The following is a 19,747-nucleotide window of genomic DNA, read 5'->3' as shown; positions in this document are numbered from 1 at the left end:
ACTGCTCTGGCGGGAAGGTAAACAGTGTTTCCGTGTGCTGCTCTGGTTTGCCAGAAGCGGCTTGGTCATGCTGGCCACGTGACCCAGAAGCTGTACGCTGGCTCCCTCGGCCAGTAAAGTGAGATGAGTGCCGCAACCCCAGAGTCGGCCACGACTGGACCTATTGGTCAGGGGTCCCTTTACCTTTAATTAACAAAAAGGGGGGTGACATGAATGCAACAAGTGCCTAGATTTCCTAAGTTGTTCACAAGCCTGGGTGAACACAGAAGTCTTCACCTGGCATTGCAAAGCCTGCACGGATGGCACTTGGCGAGATTCCCTCACTTCACAACTTAGGTGCCACTACTGAAAAGGCGAGGGGATCCAGAGCAGGATCTTGAAAGGGGCTCTTAAGGTTGGAGTAATGGGGGGGAGTCAGTCTTTCAGGTAGTCTGGCCAAAGCTATTCAAGGCTGCTCCACATATTTCAAATTTGCTGCTCCACATATTTCCTTTTTCTGACACCACCCAGTACTGCCGTGTGGTTCCTGCAGAAGGCGGAGAAAGATTCCCCACCCCTGTTATAAATACATAAGATGCACAAACCAAGGGGTAAGGAGCAGCAATAGATATTGTCATTTCAACAACATTATAAAAGTAAATCATAATTGGTGAGACATGCCAGTAAATGTACCATTCAGATCTCATACTTGGCAAAGAGAGCATTGGATTTAATGTGTCTTGTTCCCAGTTAAGGGAGCATACCACTGTAACCTTAATATTTTGTCATTTTGTAAACATTAGGAGAGAAATAAGATTTGAACTCACGTAGATATAAACATGTATACCTTGGGTTATTGATCGTAAAACTTCCTCTTCTAGTTAATCTGAAATTAGTGTGGGATAAACATATAGCTTTATAAATGGGAGGACTGTTTTTATAGGCTTACATTTATATAGTGGAGCTGAAATTCACCTGGACACAGTCCAGCTAGAGCCAAACCCTTTTTCACGCTCCGTTGAATTCAGCAGGAGGCATTTAGTGCATGCTTAATTTTCCATTAAAATCAAAAAGATTTACTGTGCAACTTTACCCAGAAGTAAGCCCATTTAATGTGCTTGCTCTCAGGTAAATGTGCCTAGGCTTGCAGCTGTTAAGTGTGCTTAGCTTTGCTGGGTCATGCTTATTATTAATTTTTTTAAAACCCAGTGCATGATTTGTGAAAGTAGCAAATGGAGACTAAAGAGATGGAGCCCTGGTGTCACATGACACACCACCATCCACATATGGCAAGTGCAGATTAAAGCTGAGACAGACAGCTACAAGTGGGAATTAAGTGCAGTGCTAACACAGACTCTGTAGCAGGTTCTTAGCAGCAGGAAAGACTTCTGTCAAACCTCTAATGTACAAGGATGTTAATGGAAACAAAACACTGTAACAATGTTGATTTATTGGGTCAGGCACATCAAGACTTTAATAAGCGAATCTTTGACACAATCCCGTATAATGGCTATCTGGGCCTCTTCCAATGTATCATGTCACTCTGGTTTGGCCTGCTTTCACAGTTATTGTGGCTGCGATCCAGTGCTTGATGCTTGGTTTTCAAAACAAAGATGTGGGGTGTATATGTGTGCGTGCGTGCGCCTGCTAGTGTTCATTTCTTCATGTTGAACTCGGTGATCTGGTGGACTGGCTGCTGAATTTTCAATTCAAGTTTCCCAGCAATGTGTGGGGCTTTAGCAGCAGAGTTGTCTTCCAAAATACTCCTGTGGGAAAGCAGTGCTTTGAAAGGATTCAGTAGTAGTAGTAATAGTAGTAGTAGTAGTAGTAGCAATTGTGCCCCACCCATCTGACTGGGTTGCCCCAGCCACTACTTTGTAAATACATGCATACAAGTCATAAACGAAAAGTAAAAAGCTGTTGCCTCCATAGGTGATGATCTTACATAAACCAAAAACCCTTTAAAAGCCTATTGTTTGATATCGTGGTGGAAGGGACATGTTGGTGATCACCAGGCCCCTCATAAATAACAGCATAGTTTTCTAGTATCCTATTTAATGAAATTGATTTTTTTTAGCTTTCTTGGAAGTGAAGTCCTCAATCAAATCACTCCAAACCTCTCCCAATTTTATGTTCATCTGAAATCGGTGCTAATCCTACTAAGCGTTCTTGCAACATAGAAGAGGACAGGTTTTTGTTTTGTTTTTTTGTTTATCAGGTTCAGCTTTGAAAATGACCTCTCACCAGATGGTACAGTGGGAATAATGTCATGTACTACACATAAATTGGGGGTAAATATCTTGAATTTTACACATGAATAAACTGAAGGGCTGGCAAAGCTCTGCATTGATTATATAAGCTAAACAAGAAACAAAAAAAGATTGATCTCACTTTCTTTTGTTGCAGTTTCATTTTTATGACACCCCTCGCCCCAGTTCCTTGTAGAGCTAAATTTCTCTAAAAATTGCTCTAAAAAAAAGAACTGCAACAAGGGTAAAAGTATCATAATACATTCATTATTATCAGTCTGCAAGTGAGGCAGTGGATGTGCTGGACCATTGTCTTGCCTTGGTAATGGATGGGATGAGAGCCAACAAACTGAAGCTCAATCCAGATACGACTGAGGCACTGTTAGTGGGCAGTTCCCTAGACTGGATGGATGAGAGGTTGCCTGCTCTTGATGGTGTTATGCTCCCTTTGAAGAAGCAGGTACATAGCTTGGGGGCACTTCTGCATCCTTGCTGTCACTTGAGGCTCATGTGACCTCAGTGGCATGGAATGCCTTCCATCTGCTTTGGCTGGTGGCCCAGCTGTGCCCCCATCTGGACAGGGATAGTCTAATGTCTGTCTTCTATGGTTTGGTAACTTCAGGGCTAGGTTACTGCAACATGGGGCTGCCTATGAAGACAGTTCAGAAAATTCAGCTGGTACAGAATTTGGTGGCCAGGTTGCTCACCAGACCAAGACGGTTTGAACATATTACACCAATCCTAGCCTGACTGCACTGGCTGCCAGTTAGCTTCTGGTTTTGACCTATAAAGCCTTAAATGGCTCAGGATTGCAATACCTCAAGGTCCTCAAGGTGTGTGGAGGTGGAGGGGGTGTTATTGGTTTGTGGGTTTTTTTTGCTCTTGTTTTTATTGTGTCTTTTGTGTTGTGAACTGCCCTGAGATCCATGGATAAAGGGCAATATAATAAATAAAATAAAGTAAAGTAAAATAAAATAATAATAATCAGCAACTCTGTTGAATCAATATCTCCCTCAAGCTGCTAAGACATATAGTTGGAGCCTTTTTCAAGGTCATCATCTCCCATATTATCTGAAGATTAAACATCACATATGAATCCATACTTCTCATTAAACTGCACCATTTGATTAAATCTGTCATCTAGGTGAGCAATTGTTTCATCCACTATAACATTGGAGAACTTTATGCAAAATTTGACTTTTGGATCAAGAATGGGGTCAATTCACCTTTCTTACATGCTGCGCTGGGAATGCCACCTCACTGGAATCATCAAATGTTGCAGCAATTTTTTTCAGAAGCTTCTACTGCTTTTTGAAACCCATGGTCCAATACTCAGTTCGTATAATCATGAATACCTTTCAACAGTGTCAATGCAACATCTTGCTACGTATCTCGATTTTGCATCACCTTGCTTACTCACTTGTGACAGGATGCCATACCAGATAACTGTACTAAGAAGATATGTGAAAGATTGAAGCTCAGACAAAAGACCGTTGGCTTCGCTTTCTCCCGGGCAGACATATGTTTATTAACACAAGGAACATCATAGACATATTGGAACTTTTACAAACAAACATAAACACTAAAGCAGTTTTAATTTTTATAGACGCGGAGAAAGCCTTTGACAACATTTCTTGGAAATTTATGAAGGGGAATTTAAAAGAAATGGGAGTGGGACGGGGGTTTGAGAACGGGATTGAGGCAATATATTCAGAACAAAAGGCTAAACTGATAGTTAACAATGTGGTTACAGAAGAGTTTAAAATTGAAAAAGGTACACGACAAGGCTGCCCGATTTCCCCATTACTGTTTATTTCGGTTCTGGAAGTGCTCCTGAATATGATTAGGGGGGACCGGTTGGTGGAAGGGATTCAGGTCGGAGCGAAACAATATAAACTTAAAGCTTTTGCAGATGACCTAGTTCTGACATTACAGGAGCCGGAGTCTAGTTTGAAAAGAGTACTACAACTGATTCAAAACTTCGGTCGAGTGGCAGGATTTAAGTTAAATAAGCAAAAAACTAAAGTTTTGGGGAAAAACATGACAGATATTGAGTTGGAACAGCTTCAGAAAGAGACAGAACTAAATGTGGTTAAAAAAGTTAAATACCTAGGGGTAAACATAACAGCAAAAAATCTGAGTTTATTTAAAGATAATTATGAAAAATGTTGGTCAGAGATTAAGAGAGACTTGGATAGTTGGTCAAGATTAAAACTTTCTTTGTTAGGCCGAATAGCTGCCATCAAGATGAATGTATTGCCAAAAATGTTATTTCTGTTTCAGACATTGCAGATTGTAGACAAGACAGAGTGCTTCCGGAAGTGGCAGAAAGATATTTCTAAATTTGTCTGGCAGGGCAAAAAGCCCAGAATCAAATTTAAAATATTAACAGATGCGAAAGAAAGAGGGGGCTTTGCCCTGCCAGATTTAAAGTTGTATTATGAAGCTGCAGCTTTCTGCTGGTTAAAAGATTGGTTACTTCTTGAAGATACGGATGTCTTGGATTTGGAAGGTTTTAATAATGCGTTTGGATGGCATGCATATTTATGGTATGATAAAGCTAAGATAAATAAGGCCTTCAAGAACCATATTGTCAGAAAATCAGTTTTTAATGTCTGGACAAAATATAAAGACTTACTGGAGAATAAAACTCCGAGGTGGCTGTCACCCCTGGAGGCTAAGGCTCGGAAAAGAGCCAATATGGAGGCCAACTGGCCAAAATATTGGGAGATAATAGAAAAGGATGGTGACAACTGGAAATTGCAGAGTTTAGAAAAGATGAGAGACAAAGTGCGAGACTGGTTACACTATGCTCAGATTAAAGAAGTGTTTAAAAATGACAAAAAGCTAGGATTCCAAGTGGAAAAGTCAAAGTTAGAAACTGAACTGTTAGAACCTAAGACTAAGGTACTCTCAAGAATGTATAACTTGCTGCTGAAATGGAACACACATGACGAAATGGTAAAATCAACAATGATAAAATGGGCGCAGGATATTGGGTATAATATTATGTTTGAAGATTGGGAAAGGTTGTGGACCTCTGGGCTGAACTTCACTGCATGTAATGCGTTGAAGGAAAATGTGATGAAAATGATGTATAGATGGTACATGACCCCTGTTAAACTGGCTAAAATATACCATTCGTCTGATAGCAAATGTTGGAAATGTAAGGAAAATGAAGGAACATTTTTTCACCTCTGGTGGACCTGCCCTAGAGTGAAGGCCTTTTGGGAGAAGATATATAATGAATTAAAAAAGGTGTTTAAATACACCTTTACTAAGAAATCAGAGGCCTTTCTCCTGGGCATTGTCGGCCAGAGTGTGTTAAAAGAGGACAGAACATTCTTTTTGTACGCAACAACAGCAGCAAGAATATTAATTGCCAAGAATTGGAAAACTCAGGAGCTACCCACTGTGGAAGAATGGCAGATGCAACTGATGGACTATATGCAATTAGCCGAGATGACCGGCAGAATTCGAGACCAGGGAGAAGAAAGGATGGAAGAAGACTGGAGGAAATTTAAGATCTATTTACAAAAATATTGTAATTTGGCTGAGTGCTGAATTGGATGCCAGTGCAGACAATTGTCTACCATTAAATTAGATTTAAGGCTGAATTATATGTCAAACCAAATTAAGATTATTAATTAAGATGAGTTAAATGATAATTTGTTTGAAATTAATTTAATAATGATGTAAGTGTATGCGGGAGGTGTGGGGGAGTCCCATGTAACAATTGAGAGATGTTAAATGGACAATGATAAGTGCTTATCTAATATATGTTTTATTTGAAAACTTTAATAAATATATTATAAAAAAAAAAAAAAAACAAAAGACCGTTGGCTTCAGCGCAAGTTACACTGTCAAGGGCAGGGGCTTTCAATAATTTAATAATGGCTTTATAAATTTGAGAAGCCTTGAAGCAAACGACTTCTACACCAGTAATGCAACTCTCCCAATGAGTTTCAGGTGGCATTTTCAAAGCACATCTTAGAAATGGTGTCAGTATTTTCCATCTTTTGTTGAGGATGCAAAGAGACGATAAATTCTGTGTAAATTTAAAAAAGAAAATAGTCGAAGCTATATTGCCTCACATAGAACTAGGTTTGAGCTGTGACATCCACGGGGAATGTAAATAGTGTTAGGGTTGAGACATAACATTCTCCTTTGTATTCTAATATATTTTCATTTCATATTGGCACCATTATCATATCCTTGACCTCTGCAGTTACCTAAGCTTCTCAAGAAGTGACTCTGTCAACCCAGCTCCACTAGAGAATTTGCATTTACCGTACTTTTTGTCCCATAGGACGCTCCGTCCCATAGGACGCACCTAGTTTTTTGGGGGGGAAATAAAGGAAATTTTTTCCCCTTTATTCCCCCCCCAAAAAGCAGGTCGGAGAAACCAAACCAGGTCGAGGAACAGTGGGATGGCGGCGCTGCGCCTCCCTGCTGTCCCCCGAGCTTGTGGGGCTGGCCGATGTCTGCCCAGCGCGAGGGGCGCTCTGATTCAGGGCGCCCCGCCCGCCGGGCGGCAGGCTGCTATCCGCAGATTGGGGAGCCCTGCGGGGAACTCCTGCAGGGCTCCCCACGCTGCGGATGTGTTCCCGAAGCGCCGGGCGCCCTGAAAGCAGAGCGCCCGACGCTCCGGGAAGCAGGCTGCTATCCGCAGCCTAGACATCCCTGCGGGACCTCCCGCAGGGCTGCCTAGGCTGCGGATGTGTTCCCGAAGCGCCAGGCGCTCTGCTTGCAGCGCGCCCGGCGCTCCGGGAAGCAGGCTGCGGATGTCTTCCTGAAGCCTGGAGAGCGAGAGGGGTCGGTGCGCACCGACCCCTCTCGCTCTCCAAGCTTCAGCGAAAGCCTACATTTGCCCCATAGGATGCACCCAGATTTCCCCTTCATTTTTGGAGGGGAAAAAGTGCGTCCTATAGGGCGAAAAATACGGTATGTATCCTACGAATCTTCTTATGCAGGTTCACTCTTTCCAACATTAGCAACTCTTAAAAATGTGATTTGTTCCTGATGACATATACCTGGGGTACAATCAAGGATGATAGAATAGTATTTTGATACTTTAAGTTTCAGATGTTCTTCAATATATGATTTGAGATCAGTTCAATTAATTTGCTTTGTATGTTTTTTTCTTAGAGGGCAGTCATTTCCTTACATTTGGTTCTATCTGGCCATAACACCCACTTGTCCTAAAAAGAATTACTGTTCTGGCATCACCGAGGTCATTTTTAAAAAATGACCACCAGTTCCTGTTGAACTAAATTTATCTCGGCTAAGAACTGGAAGCAGGCAATGAAGTATTTTTTTCTCCAGTAGTCAATTTGCAGCTACAACTGACACTGCTGTAATGCATCAATAGGTGTTTTTGAAATCAACCTTCCTTTCAGCTCATACCACTTCTTCATGCAACACATATGACCATCTGAAACCTCATGATTTTTAAGATGATAATTTAAGTGCTTACAGAGAAGCAATCCACCAGCAAATAGCTGCCTCATCTTCTGACTAAACAGTTTATAGTAGAAGGAATAAACAGCATCACTAATCTTTGAATATACAGACAATTTCAATCCTTTGTCCATTCCTTAGAACTTTGAAGAAGTTAGATGGTGTAAACCTCCTGCCGTTGTTCACTGGATACTTGTCATTGTGAAAATAGTTGTCTCTTCATGAACTAGCTTGAATCAAGCAACCTCTGTCCATGTTGCGGAGTCTGCAGTTTACAAGGTCCTGACAGAATTATTGTCATGTGTGCCACCATGGGACTGTCGGCATGGGGGGCAACAGGCATGATCCCACTTCCCCAGTCTCCATAGTTGTTATCCCTGGTTCCCGCATCTGAACAGGGGTAATGAAGCTGGTTATCCATGGATCAGGTCCTGTCTCTGCATGTAATCTGCCTTCTGTGCTTGCTAGGATCAGTAAATTGGGATAACCTTGTGTACAAGGCTCTGATCTCCTTGGGAGAAGGATGTGATTAAAATGCGACAGAGACAGGTAACCAAAAAACAGAAATGTGATGCCTGAAAGTCATAGAAGGCTCCAGAATTGAAATCCATACTCTTCCAGCTCTATCTCCTGAGCCAGTGTGGTGTAGTGGTTAAGAGCGGTAGTCTTGTAATCTGGTGAACTGAGTTTGCATCTCCGCTCCTCCACATGCAGCTGCTGGGTGACCTTGGGCTAGTCATACTTCTTTGAAGTCTCTCAGCCCCACACACCTCACAGAGTGTTTGTTGTGGGGGAGGAAGGGAAAGGAGAATGTTAGCCGCTTTGAGACTCCTTAAAGGTAAAGGTAAAGGGACCCCTGACCATTAGGTCCAATCGTGACCGACTCTGGGGTTTTGGCACTCATCTCACTTTATTGGCTGAGGGAGCTGGCGTACAGCTTCTGGGTCATGTGGCCAGCATGACTAAGCCACTTCTGGTGAACCAGAGCAGCACACGGAAACGCCATTTATCTTCCCGCCGGAGCAGTACCTATTTATCTACTTGCACTTTGACGTGCTTTTGAACTGCTAGGTTGGCAGGAGCAGGGACCAAACAATGGGAGCTCACCCCGTCACGGGGATTCGAACCACTGACCTTCTGATCGGCAAGTCCTAGGCTCTGTGGTTTAACCCACAGCGCCACCCACGTCCCTTTGAGGCTCCTTAGGGTAGTGATAAAGCAGGATATCAAATCCAAACTCTGCTTCTGCTGTACTAAATATTTCTCACACTCCTATATACTTAGAAATAGAGAGGTTTTTTCCAGTTAACTCGCCAGAAATGTCTCCTCTAGAGAATACGTAAGAATCTACGCCAGTGCATCTTAGCAATTGAAGCAAATGGAATTCCTTTTGATCAGTGATGTTTATGGAACACTTTCAGCACAGGGACACACCCTCAGGAACTACTTGCATGCGTAAAGCAGCACACTTCCTAAGCCAATCATTGTGCTATTTCGTTTGTACCGCTACAGGCTGGTTTATTTTTCTTCTTCTTCTGAATCTCTCCGTGTTAACGCAACGAGGAATTTGAGCTGAAATCGCTACCATCTGCCTAAAGAGAGTAGCGAAACATGGTTATAACAAATGTCTGATTTGGACAGCAAAGTACAGGGCGGCTAATGGTAACCTTTCTGTCATTAACATGAAAGATTAAAGGCTATAATGTACAAAAAATGTATTAGACAGTTTATCATTATTTTTAATGATGTTTCCAAAGCTACAGTGGGCAAGATCTCTAGAAAGGAGGAAAAATACCTCTAATTTTATTTGCATTCTTGGGAGTCTGCCCAGTCATGATTGTTACCTTTAAAATACCAGCTTTTTCCATACTCTCGGCCTAGTTAACACTCGGCAAAGGCTTTCATATAACCGCTCACTTAAATGCTCTTTTTCAAAGTAGCCTATGTTGACCTTTTACCTATAGAGTTCTGGTTCAAATCTCACTTACGCTTGGTGGAAATTTGAAATAGCGACTATATGTAATGTACTGGCTGTGAGTTATGTAAAATGAACTGGTGGTTTCATTCCAGGTCCCTAAGGATTTTTTAAGAATCCTTCCAGCATCACAAATTGATAATATCTAACACTTCATTTGGAATCATACAACTGTGAAGGATATCCATACCAGTTGTTATGGATATGATATATACCTTAAATTTCATAGAATCATAGAACTGTAGAGCTGGAATGGACCCTGAGGGTCGTCTAGTCCAACCCCTTGCTATGCAGGAATCTCAACTAAAGCATCCAAGACAGATGGCCGTCTAATCTCTGCTTAAAAACCTCCAATGAAGGAGAGTCCATCACATCTCATGGCAGTCTGTTCCCCTGTTGAACAGCTCTTACTGTCAAGAAGTTATTCCTGGTATTTTGTTGGAATCTCATTTCTTGTGACTTGAAGCCATTTAGATCCTACCGTCCAGAGCAAGAGAAAACAAGCTTTCTCCATCTTCCATGCAACAGCCTTTTAAATATTTGAAGTTGGCTATCATATCTCCTCTCAGTCTTCTCTTCTCCAGGCTAAACATACCCAATGCCTTCAACCGTTTCTCATAAGACTTGGTTCCCAGACCCCTGATCATCTTGGTTGCCCTCCTGCAGACATTCTGGCTTGTCAATATCTGTTTTAAATTGTGGTGCCTAGAACTGGACACAGTACTCCAGGTGTGGTCTGACCAAGGCAGAATAGAGCAGGACTTCCATTGATCAGGACACTCTGCTTCTCTTGATGCAGCCTAGAAAAGCATTAGCTTCCCTGCCCCCCTGCTGCATCACACTGTTGACTCATGTGAAGCTTGTGGTCTACTAAGACCCCTAGATCCTTTTCACATGTACTCCCGTCAAGCCAAGGTCTCCCCCATCTTATATTTGTGCAGCTGCTTTTTCCTGCCTAAGGGTAGAACCTTACATTTATCCCTATTGAAATTCATTTTGTTAGTTTTGGTCCAGTTCTCCAATCTGCATGTGTGGTTTTGATGCCAGGCAAAGACATCTTTCAATTTCCCCAGACTTAAACCTTTTATGATGCATTTATGCTGCTCTGATATCTCCCGTTTTATTCCTGTATTATTTAAGTTTGTCATTTGAACTTTCTGAATTGTTTTGTTTTATTGCAGGGGTGGGGAGACTGTGTCCTCCAGAAATTGCTGGTTTGCAACTCCCCATTAGCTCCAGCTGGCAACATCTGGAGAGCCACAGGTTCCCCACCACTCTTCTTATGACATTGATTGCATCTTAACTGTTAGCCACCCTGGAAATATTTGTACTGAAGGTGGGAACATAAATTTGCAAAACATACATTCCATGTGTATGTCATACCTTGGAAGTTGATCGGAATCTGTTCCGGAAGTCCGTTTGACTTCCAAAACATTTAAAAACCAAGGTGCGGCTTCCTATTGGCAGCAAGAAGCTCCTGCAGCCAGTCGGAAGCTGTGGAATCTGCGTTGGACGTTCGGGTTCCAAAGAATGTTTGCAAACCGGAACCAAAACATTGGGAGCCAAAACATTTGACTTGCAAGGCGTTCAGGAGCCAAGGTCCGACTGTATATATCTAATTCAGGGGCTGCCAGAGATGCCCATCAACAGGTCCTTTGTCCTCTTTTTGGTGATTAGTAAGTGGCCACTCTGATGTCTGTGGACATTATAACATTATGGGTTGCATCCAACTAAGTTCCACTCCAAGGAGAGCCATTGAAATGAATGGGCCCAAGTTAGTCATGCCTACCCATTTTGATGGATCTAACCCTATGTCATGAGAACGTGCTACTGGTGTGCCATTTTTTTTATCATCCTGTGGTGTATATAATGTGTAGCCCACACAGCACTCTCTCTCTCCCTCTCCCTCCCTCCCCTCTCTAGATTGTCATTTCCTTTAGGTTCTTTTTGATTACGCAGACTTTATTATACCAAGCTAAGTACCGTGATCTGCACTATGGATTTCCCCCCATGTAAGTTGTTAGAGCAGGTTCAGTCAGCACATTCAAGTTAGTCCCTTGTGTCCCATAAATGTAATACAACACTCAGCCCACTTTGATTATTTTTAGGATACACTTATGGATATTTGTTGGGGTGGAAGAAGGCCAGAGGGAAAGGAGCAGCAGAAAGCGGGATACAGCTGACCATGAGTGTGTGAAAGGAGTGTTAAAATGGTGACAGGTTAAGCTCCTGACAAAGACTCTGATCAAAAGCAGAACCCACATTTGAATGCTTATTCTGATTTACTTAGGGGGTGTTAGTTTAAGGGCCAAATAGCATGTTTGATGCAGGAGTTCTGCGATCTGATCTCCTATCATTTTTGTTTTTACTTAAAAACTGGCATGGAAGGTCTGAATTGGATCTGAGCAGCAGTACTGGGGAAGGTAGGCTTTAACCCTCTCCTCCCCATGCCACTGGCTTGCATCCTTCCAAAGTTGCTGATGGCGCTGCGGTCGTGAAGAGGGCAGCCACTCCACAGTAACCTGGAAAGAGCAAGCAAGAACAGCCATTTTCGGTATCTTGAAGTTTCAGAACAGCTGACCTAGAGATATCCTAGAAATGTTGTCCTGGGGATTTTAGAGGCTCTGCCTCGCTGTTCATCAGAATGGAACTTATGCGCAAGTTTGGGGAATAAATAATTTCCACCTTTCTAGCCCCGAAATTGCCCTTCAGTTTATCAGTGAAGCGGGATCATCTACTGATTAACACAAACTGTGCTCAGGCAGAAGCATGGTAGCACTCAGTGAGCTGCCAAGAGGAAAAGGGCTTCTTTTGTTATTGCTAGAATACCTGTGGCCTTCTTTGGAGCAGTATTTGAAAAATGTTGTGTTGTGCTGCCAAAAACGGCTGTATTCTAGTTTTATTTTAGTCATGAGAGTTGATTTGACTTTTTTGTCCCTGGCCAAAGGACCAAGACGTGTTGGAACGTTGGCTCTCCTTCCCTGCAAAGATTGTAGAATTGTAGAGTTGGAAGGGACCACAAGGGTCATCTAGTCCAGCCCCCTGCATTGCAAGAAACTTTTGCCCAACGTAGAGCTTGAACCCACAACCTTGAGAGTAAGAGTCTCATGCTGTACCAGCTGAGCTATCTCAGGTGTGCATCAGCACTGGCAACTGATCTGTGGTTGGGGTGAGAATCATGGAACATTTCCTTTCTTTCCTAGATTTATAGGCCACTTTTCTACTGAAGCACTTATGGCTCCTTGCAGTTTAAAATATTGACACCGTCCAAGATGCAGGACAGGAAAGGTTGTGGGAACTGGAGGGTTGTGGGGGAAGAAGAAAAAGAGGGAAAATAAGAAAATGCAGGTGCCAACTTTTTCTTACCATTCCAATGGCCTGATGACACAATGAGGTTGCATAATGTGGGTGCAATGAATGGTCACTGCAGCAAATCCACTTTTTAAGAAACACCTTTTTTGCAGTTAGTGAAGTGACAAGAAAATGCATCAAAGTTTGGGAGGGATGAGTGAAAACATATACATACCTTAGAAGCAAATCACAATGAATGTTCAACAAACAGGTGTTTTGGAAGACCCCTTAATGAACATGGCCCCAAGATCAGCACATGAGCACCACAGGTTCCCTTGCTCAGCTCAGCCTTAAAGATGCACCCTGCACTAACAACAGCCATAAACTCTTACAAATGCCCCTGGGAACCCATGTCTGTATGCTGCTGTCCACAGGTGATTACTTTAATGACTGACAGGTATGCAGGAGACCCTCCAAGAGAATGTAACCAGCCTGAAACCTTGTGGTAAAAATACCTCATCTGGGAATTTATTCTGGAGCTGTCTTTTCCCCCACAATGGGTTTCATTTCCTGTAATTTAGAGCTGGATGTCTTCATGGAATATCACATGGTTTCAGTTTACACAGGAAATCAGCCACAATTGCAAGAAAATTCTTCATCTCCATTTCCCCCACCCACCCAACGAAAGTTTGCAACATTCTGGTTTCACCTCTGCTTAGAAGTCTGTGTTCTGCAATGTGATCTCTGGCTACGCCCAGAACAGCAGATTTATTTCTGGCCCTTGATAATCCCTTTATATGAATAAAGCAATGGTGTGCCCCACCCCCGGCCACCCACTTTCCCTTTACAGCAATTATATTAATCCCAGTTGCAAGAGGGAAGGTGGGGGAGAGGGCTGTTCGGCAAGTCGAGGGTGAAAATCGCATTCTGAAACAGGAAGCGTGCCCAGTAAAACGGGGTTTTAAAAGGTCTAGGAGATTAAAAAAAAATCAAATTAGAATGGGAAGAACCTTTTTTCTTTTTTTTAATGGGAACAGGATTAATCGGCATGGTTAAAAGTGCTGCCCTGTATGGGATAGTTCAAGAGGGTAGGTGCTGGTTATATACGGACTTCAAATGTTTTTGTGAAGCCATGCCAATAAAAGCAAACATAACTCTACTTCCTGCGTTATTTTTATTTTGGTCCCTGTATTTTACAAGGATCCAAATCATACTGCCAGCACTACAAATGCCAGTTGCGGGAACTGCAGGTGGGGCGAGCGCTGCTGCATTCGGGTCCAGCTTGCGTTCTTTCCCCAGGCATCTGGTGGGCCTCTGTGAAGACAACATCCTGGATTAGGTGGGCCACTGGCCTGATCCAGCAGCTTCTTCTTGTGTTGTTGCAACTTTTATTTGAGATACAGTGGTACCTCAGGTTACATACGCTTCAGGTTACAGACTCCGCTAACCCAGAAATAGTGCTTCAGGTTAAGAACTTTGCTTCAGGATGAGAACAGAAATCGTGCTCCGGCGGTGCGGCAGCAGCAGGAGGCCCCATTAGCTAAAGTGGTGCTTCAGTTTAAGAACAGTTTCAGGTTAAGAACAGACCTCCGGAACGAATTAAGTACTTAACCCGAGGTACCACTGTACTGGAGAGCCACTGCCAGCCAGTGTAGAAAGCACTGAGCTATATGGACCAGTGGCTGGCTCAGTATAAGCATCTGTGTTTGGTATAACATCCTCCTCCTATAGATTTTCATTTGTGAGATTTGGCTATAGGAAAGGACCACTTTCATTTGGTGTTCTTGTGTGTTCTCTCTCTCTCTCTCTCTCTCTCTCTCACACACACACACACACACACAGAGGAATCCCTTCTCAGACGGTGTTGGCTACAATGCTTACAGGTGTCAGCTAAAAGTAAAGAAAGTGTGCTTTTAAAAAAACTACTATAGTTTTATGTAATGAATGCAGAATCAATTAATTGATAAACAAATTAAAATTCATATGATTAATCAAGCTTATGGCGATTAAGATAACTTCAGTCTAGTGACAACCTATGAATTACTCACCTGAAGGAGCCTCTTGGTTGTAACCAGCATGACAGCAGAATATCCTCGCCTGTGCATATCAGGGTAGCGAGAGGCAACTGGACCAGCACTCCTTCCCCTGAATGTGTATGCAAGAACACTTAAGGTAGAAAAAGAGCTCCCGGCCTCTTTCTGCTCGCTTCTCTGCTGTTGCTGGTGTCTTCTCTTTCTCCAGTTTGGAAGTGCTCTTTGTTAATGGGCAAGGAGGGGCCTGACCCACTAGCTAGATTATCATTGGGGGGGGGAGCAGAATGGTGAAGTGGTTAGAGTGAAGCTCAGTGAGTGACCTTGGGCCAGTCCTTAGCTCTCAGCCTGACTTCCTTCACAGGGATGGAGGAATGGAGAGCCACGTTTACTCACGGCCCTGGAAGAAATGGCCTTCGAGAAAGGATGGCTGGTGAGTGCTATAGATACTGATTTACACAACACCTTTCTTTGCTACTTTCTGCCGGAAGCCTTTCAGGATTTAAGTCTGGGCAACCGACTTTCTCATCTCACTGGCACCACCAATGTGGACTAAGGAGGAACTAGGCCAACCTTGCCAATCATTCGACAACAGGAATATTGAGCTTGGAGGAGGCAGGGAGTGCCATGATTCTTCAGGGGCAGAGAGAATATGCATGAGGAGGAGCCCTTGCCTTTTCAGTATAGAGGATCTAGAATAGGAGAGGTGGAAATGACCTGGTTGCCAGAGTGGCCTAGACAGGGACATCAGTCAATGGCACCCAGCGAGCTTTGTGGGTGAGTGGAGGTTTTGACTGTGCTCCAAGTGCCCTGGAAGACTCACTTGTTTTGGCAAACATTCCCCTGAACTTGGAACTTTCAATTTAATAATTCCTTTTAACTGTTTCAATGGTTATGTTAGCTGGCTTGTTTTGTGGCATTTTTTTTAAACTGTCAATGTTTTTAATGCTTTGATGGAATCAATTTGTTTGTGTATTTTAATAAGGTACGGATTTTACAATTGATCTTATACTTGTAGACCACCTAGAAGCCATTTTGGCACTTAAGTGGCATACATATATATTGACAGCAATGGTAGTTGTTCTCTGTGTAAGGCAGGCTCATAGGAGCTTCAGTATTGATAAAGGGGTTGTACGCTCTCTCATTTTAGCCTCACAACAATCCTGTGAGGTAGGTCAGGCCAAGAGATGGCAACGACTGGCCTACAGTCACCCTGTGAGTTTTATGGCGCCTGGGGCTCCCTTCTCCAAATCCACCAAGTTAACCTCTGTACCACATGGACAAAGGTTTACATTTCCCCCTTCAAGTTCACTCAGGGATGATGCATAGCTCAGTCTTTTGCCTCCAATCTGCAATAAACTGCAAGGTGGATTACAATTGAGGATTACTCCATAATCATCATATGACCTTGTGTGGATCAGATACTGTTGAACACACAGTAATTTTGGACACAGTTAAATCACTGCAAGGTGACTTCCCTCTGTGTTTGTCCCAGGGTAAAGCTTCAGGCAACGAGATTCCTAGGTTTTAAGAAGGCGGAAAGACTGTGATGGTGTGCGTCAGCTACAGAAGGTTTTTAACGTGTTTTAATTGTTGTAACCTGCCCTGGGACTTTAGGGTGAAGGTGGGGAATAGTAATGATGATGATGATGATGATGATGATAATGAATAATAAATTAATTAAATTTATAAATTAAATAAATAAATAAATTAAGCTTTCCATTTTCTTGCTTATAGAGTAGCTCATGCAAATGAAAAGCTCTGTTCACACTCCATTGTTTAAAAGAGTCTTCCTTTTGTATATCTTGCGTGTTTGCCCAGCTGAACAAACTTCCTAGCAGATGTCTGGTATTGGATAACTAGATTTAGGCAGGGAATGTCTCCTGTCTGGATGTCCTGCAGTGTGAACTTAAGATCCCTTATTATGTCCTTCCTGGCTTAACAAGGAAGTGGTCTTAATGTGTAGGATAAGGATATATATATATATATATATATATATATATATATATATATATATCTCGCACTTGAGTTTGCATTTTTATTAAACAGCCAGCAAAAGGTGTCCTTCCATTCTTCTCCAGATCCCAGGCAGAGTAAACCAATCAGCTGAAGAGGAAGCTTGCAAGAGTGACCCATTTCCTTGGGGAGCTTGCCTCTCCCTACTTCATACCTGCCCTTCTGGAGTCAATATATCAAGCATATAGTGCAGTCAGTTTGATCAGTGGAACCACTTGGAGTCATCCATGGCCTGCCCATTTTGGGTTGTTACTGAATCACCTGCAGGAGTTAGGAAGGTGCCCCAAACTCAAGGAGACCATGAACCTGCAGTAATGGAAAATATGGATAGATGGGAATGACGGAACATAAATGGACGAGCGGATCTCCTGGCCAATGTTATTTCTGAATATGCCTTCCTGTGCTTGTTTTGTCTAGTATTTGCAAAATTGAAAATAGAAGTCCGGCCCAAAATTGTAATACTATGCCTCGCAATGTGAGGGCGCGCTTGAAAAAAGAAGGCTCATCTTCAAACTTGACTGTGTCAAAAATGTTGGGAGAACCTGCAGTGGAAGGAGCAGCCTTGAGACAGAAGCTGGTGAGTTTTCTGTGCCGTCAAAGCAGAGGGGTGCTAGCTGATATACAAATGTCAAATGGAAGGGGTGGGATCCAGGATAGCCCCATCTGAGCATTGTAATGGCATCTTGTTGTGAACTGGGTAAGCAAAATCACACAGCATATGTTTTTCAGAATCATAGAATCACAGAATTGTGGGATTTGAAGGGACCCCAAGGGCCATCTAGTCCAGCCCGCTGCAATGCAGGAATCTCAACTTAAGCACCTATGACAGATGGCCATCCAACCTCTGCTTAAAAAACCTGCAAGGAAGGAGAGTCCACAACCTCCCAACAGAGTCTATTCCAGCGGACTAGATAAGTTGTTGTTTAGTCATGTCCGACTCTTCGTGACCCCATGGACCAGAGCACGCCAGCCACTCCAGTCTTCCACTGCCTCTCGCAGTTTGGTCAAACTCATGTTCGTAGCTTCGAGAACACTGTCCAGCCATCTTGTCCTCTGTCGTCCCCTTCTCCTTGTGTCCTCAATCTTTCCCAACATCAGGGTCTTTTCCAGGGAGTCTTCTCTTCTCATGAGGTGGCCAAAGTATTGGAGCCTCAGCTTCAGGATCTGTCCTTCCAGTGAGCACTCAGAGCTGAATTTCTTAAGAATGGATAGGTTTGATCTTCTTGCAGTCCATGGGACTCTCAAGAGTCTCCTCCAGCACCATAATTCAAAAGCATCAATTCTTCGGCGATCAGCCTTCTTTATACCAAATAAGTAGTGCTAGATATTTAGCTGGGCTCTCCCTGGTGTTGTTAACACCTTTAGCTCTCGGAATACAACACCCATATTAACATGCTGCTAGATGGAGTGAGATGCTGTATCTTCCCCCCCCCCCGGAGGAAAAAGACATCTGACACAGTAGAGCCTTTTCCGTTCTGGCATTAGCATGACTTGACAAAGGTTGGCAGTGTAGTGGATACACAGAAACAGTAACTTCCTTGGCAACCCAGCACAAACGCTCCTTGTTAGAGCGAGGAAACCAGCTAAGTACAGCATGACTGCCTTATCTGTTAGATAGCATGGGGATGTTTGTGTATATCTAGTGTCTGAGAATTAACCTCTTTGAAATGGCCAGAGAGACTTCTGGTTCCTTTAATATATATCCTGTCCAAGATGCTGACTATTTTGCTGGGTGGGGGTGGGGAAGAGATGCTGCAGGAAACCAAAAAAGAAACAATTGCTAATCTGAACCCAGATGGTAGCAAAGAGCAGGAAACATTAGGTAATACAGCAAATACGATGCACAAATTTTTTAAATTTTTATTTTTGCTGTTAAACTATGACATAATCAGGGAGGTGGAAACCAAAGTCAGGAGGCCCCATGAGATCGTTAAGACTTTGTGTCATTGGGGTCTTCATTAGAGGAGTCAGGAGTCGTGGCTTGGGTCTGGATCAGACACGACATGTTGTGGCAGTTAAACGTCCTAGCATCCGCACAGTCTCCAAGACAGTCAAACAAGCCTAAAACCAAGACTAGAGTGTAGATATGCCCAAATGGGTGAAACGTCGTTAGACACGTTTTGGGAAGGTTCTTCTTCAATGGCCTTTGTCATAAACGTTCCATGTACTCATGGAAATGCGTAATGATCCCACAATTTGTCATCTTATAACTGATCAATTTCTAAACTAACTGCCAGGAGTCCTTTGGGGGGAAGTCATGTTCTTTAGACATGCTTCAAATGCCTCCCCCACCCTCAGTAGATACTGTAGAGTTTGAAAACGGCAACCAAACTGATCAGGTGGGTGGAGTAACTCTCATACAGTGGTACCTCGGGTTACAGACACTTCAGGTTACAGACACTTCAGGTTACAGACTCCGCTAACCCAGAAATAGTACCTTGGGTTAAAAACTTTGCTTCAGGATGAGAACAGAAATCGTGCTGTGGCGGTTGCGGGAGGCCCCATTAGCTAAAGTGGTACCTCAGGTTAAGAACAGTTTCAGGTTAAGAACGAACCTCCAGAACGAATTAAGTTCTTAACCCGAGGTACCACAGTATAAGGAAAAGCATTTGGGACTTTTTTAGCTTAGCAAAAGAGTAAGTTGTGACATGGCAGAAATTTATAAATATTATGCATGGCAGGGAGAAAGAAGACAGAGAAAAGTTTTTCTGCCTTTCTCATAACACTAGGACTAGTGAGTGTCCAAT

The 19,747-nt window shown here is 43.0% G+C and overlaps 1 protein-coding gene across 6 annotated transcripts in view; it reads left to right on the top strand.

Annotated features, from left to right (window-relative positions):
• LOC310746217 (uncharacterized protein) overlaps positions 1-19,747 on the top strand; it is a gene marked incomplete at its 3' end in the record, with an annotated part of 139,276 nt that overhangs the window by 84,105 nt on the left and 35,424 nt on the right. For 5 of the 6 annotated variants that reach the window (XM_083580062.1, XM_083580064.1, XM_083580063.1 and 2 more), the window contains one exon: positions 17,418-17,577. The exons of the other annotated variant lie outside the window; for it this stretch is intronic. In XM_083580062.1, the coding sequence (XP_083436188.1) occupies positions 17,418-17,577 (160 nt within the window). The remainder of the gene's footprint in view (positions 1-17,417; positions 17,578-19,747) is intronic. 6 annotated transcript variants of the gene reach the window in all.

This window comes from Podarcis filfolensis (genome assembly GCF_964270895.1).
Source record: "Podarcis filfolensis genome assembly, chromosome: 12".
Classification (NCBI taxonomy): Eukaryota; Metazoa; Chordata; class Lepidosauria; order Squamata; family Lacertidae; genus Podarcis; species Podarcis filfolensis.
The sequence above is the reverse complement of the archived record's forward strand: the minus strand, read 5'-3'. Positions and strand labels throughout refer to the sequence as shown.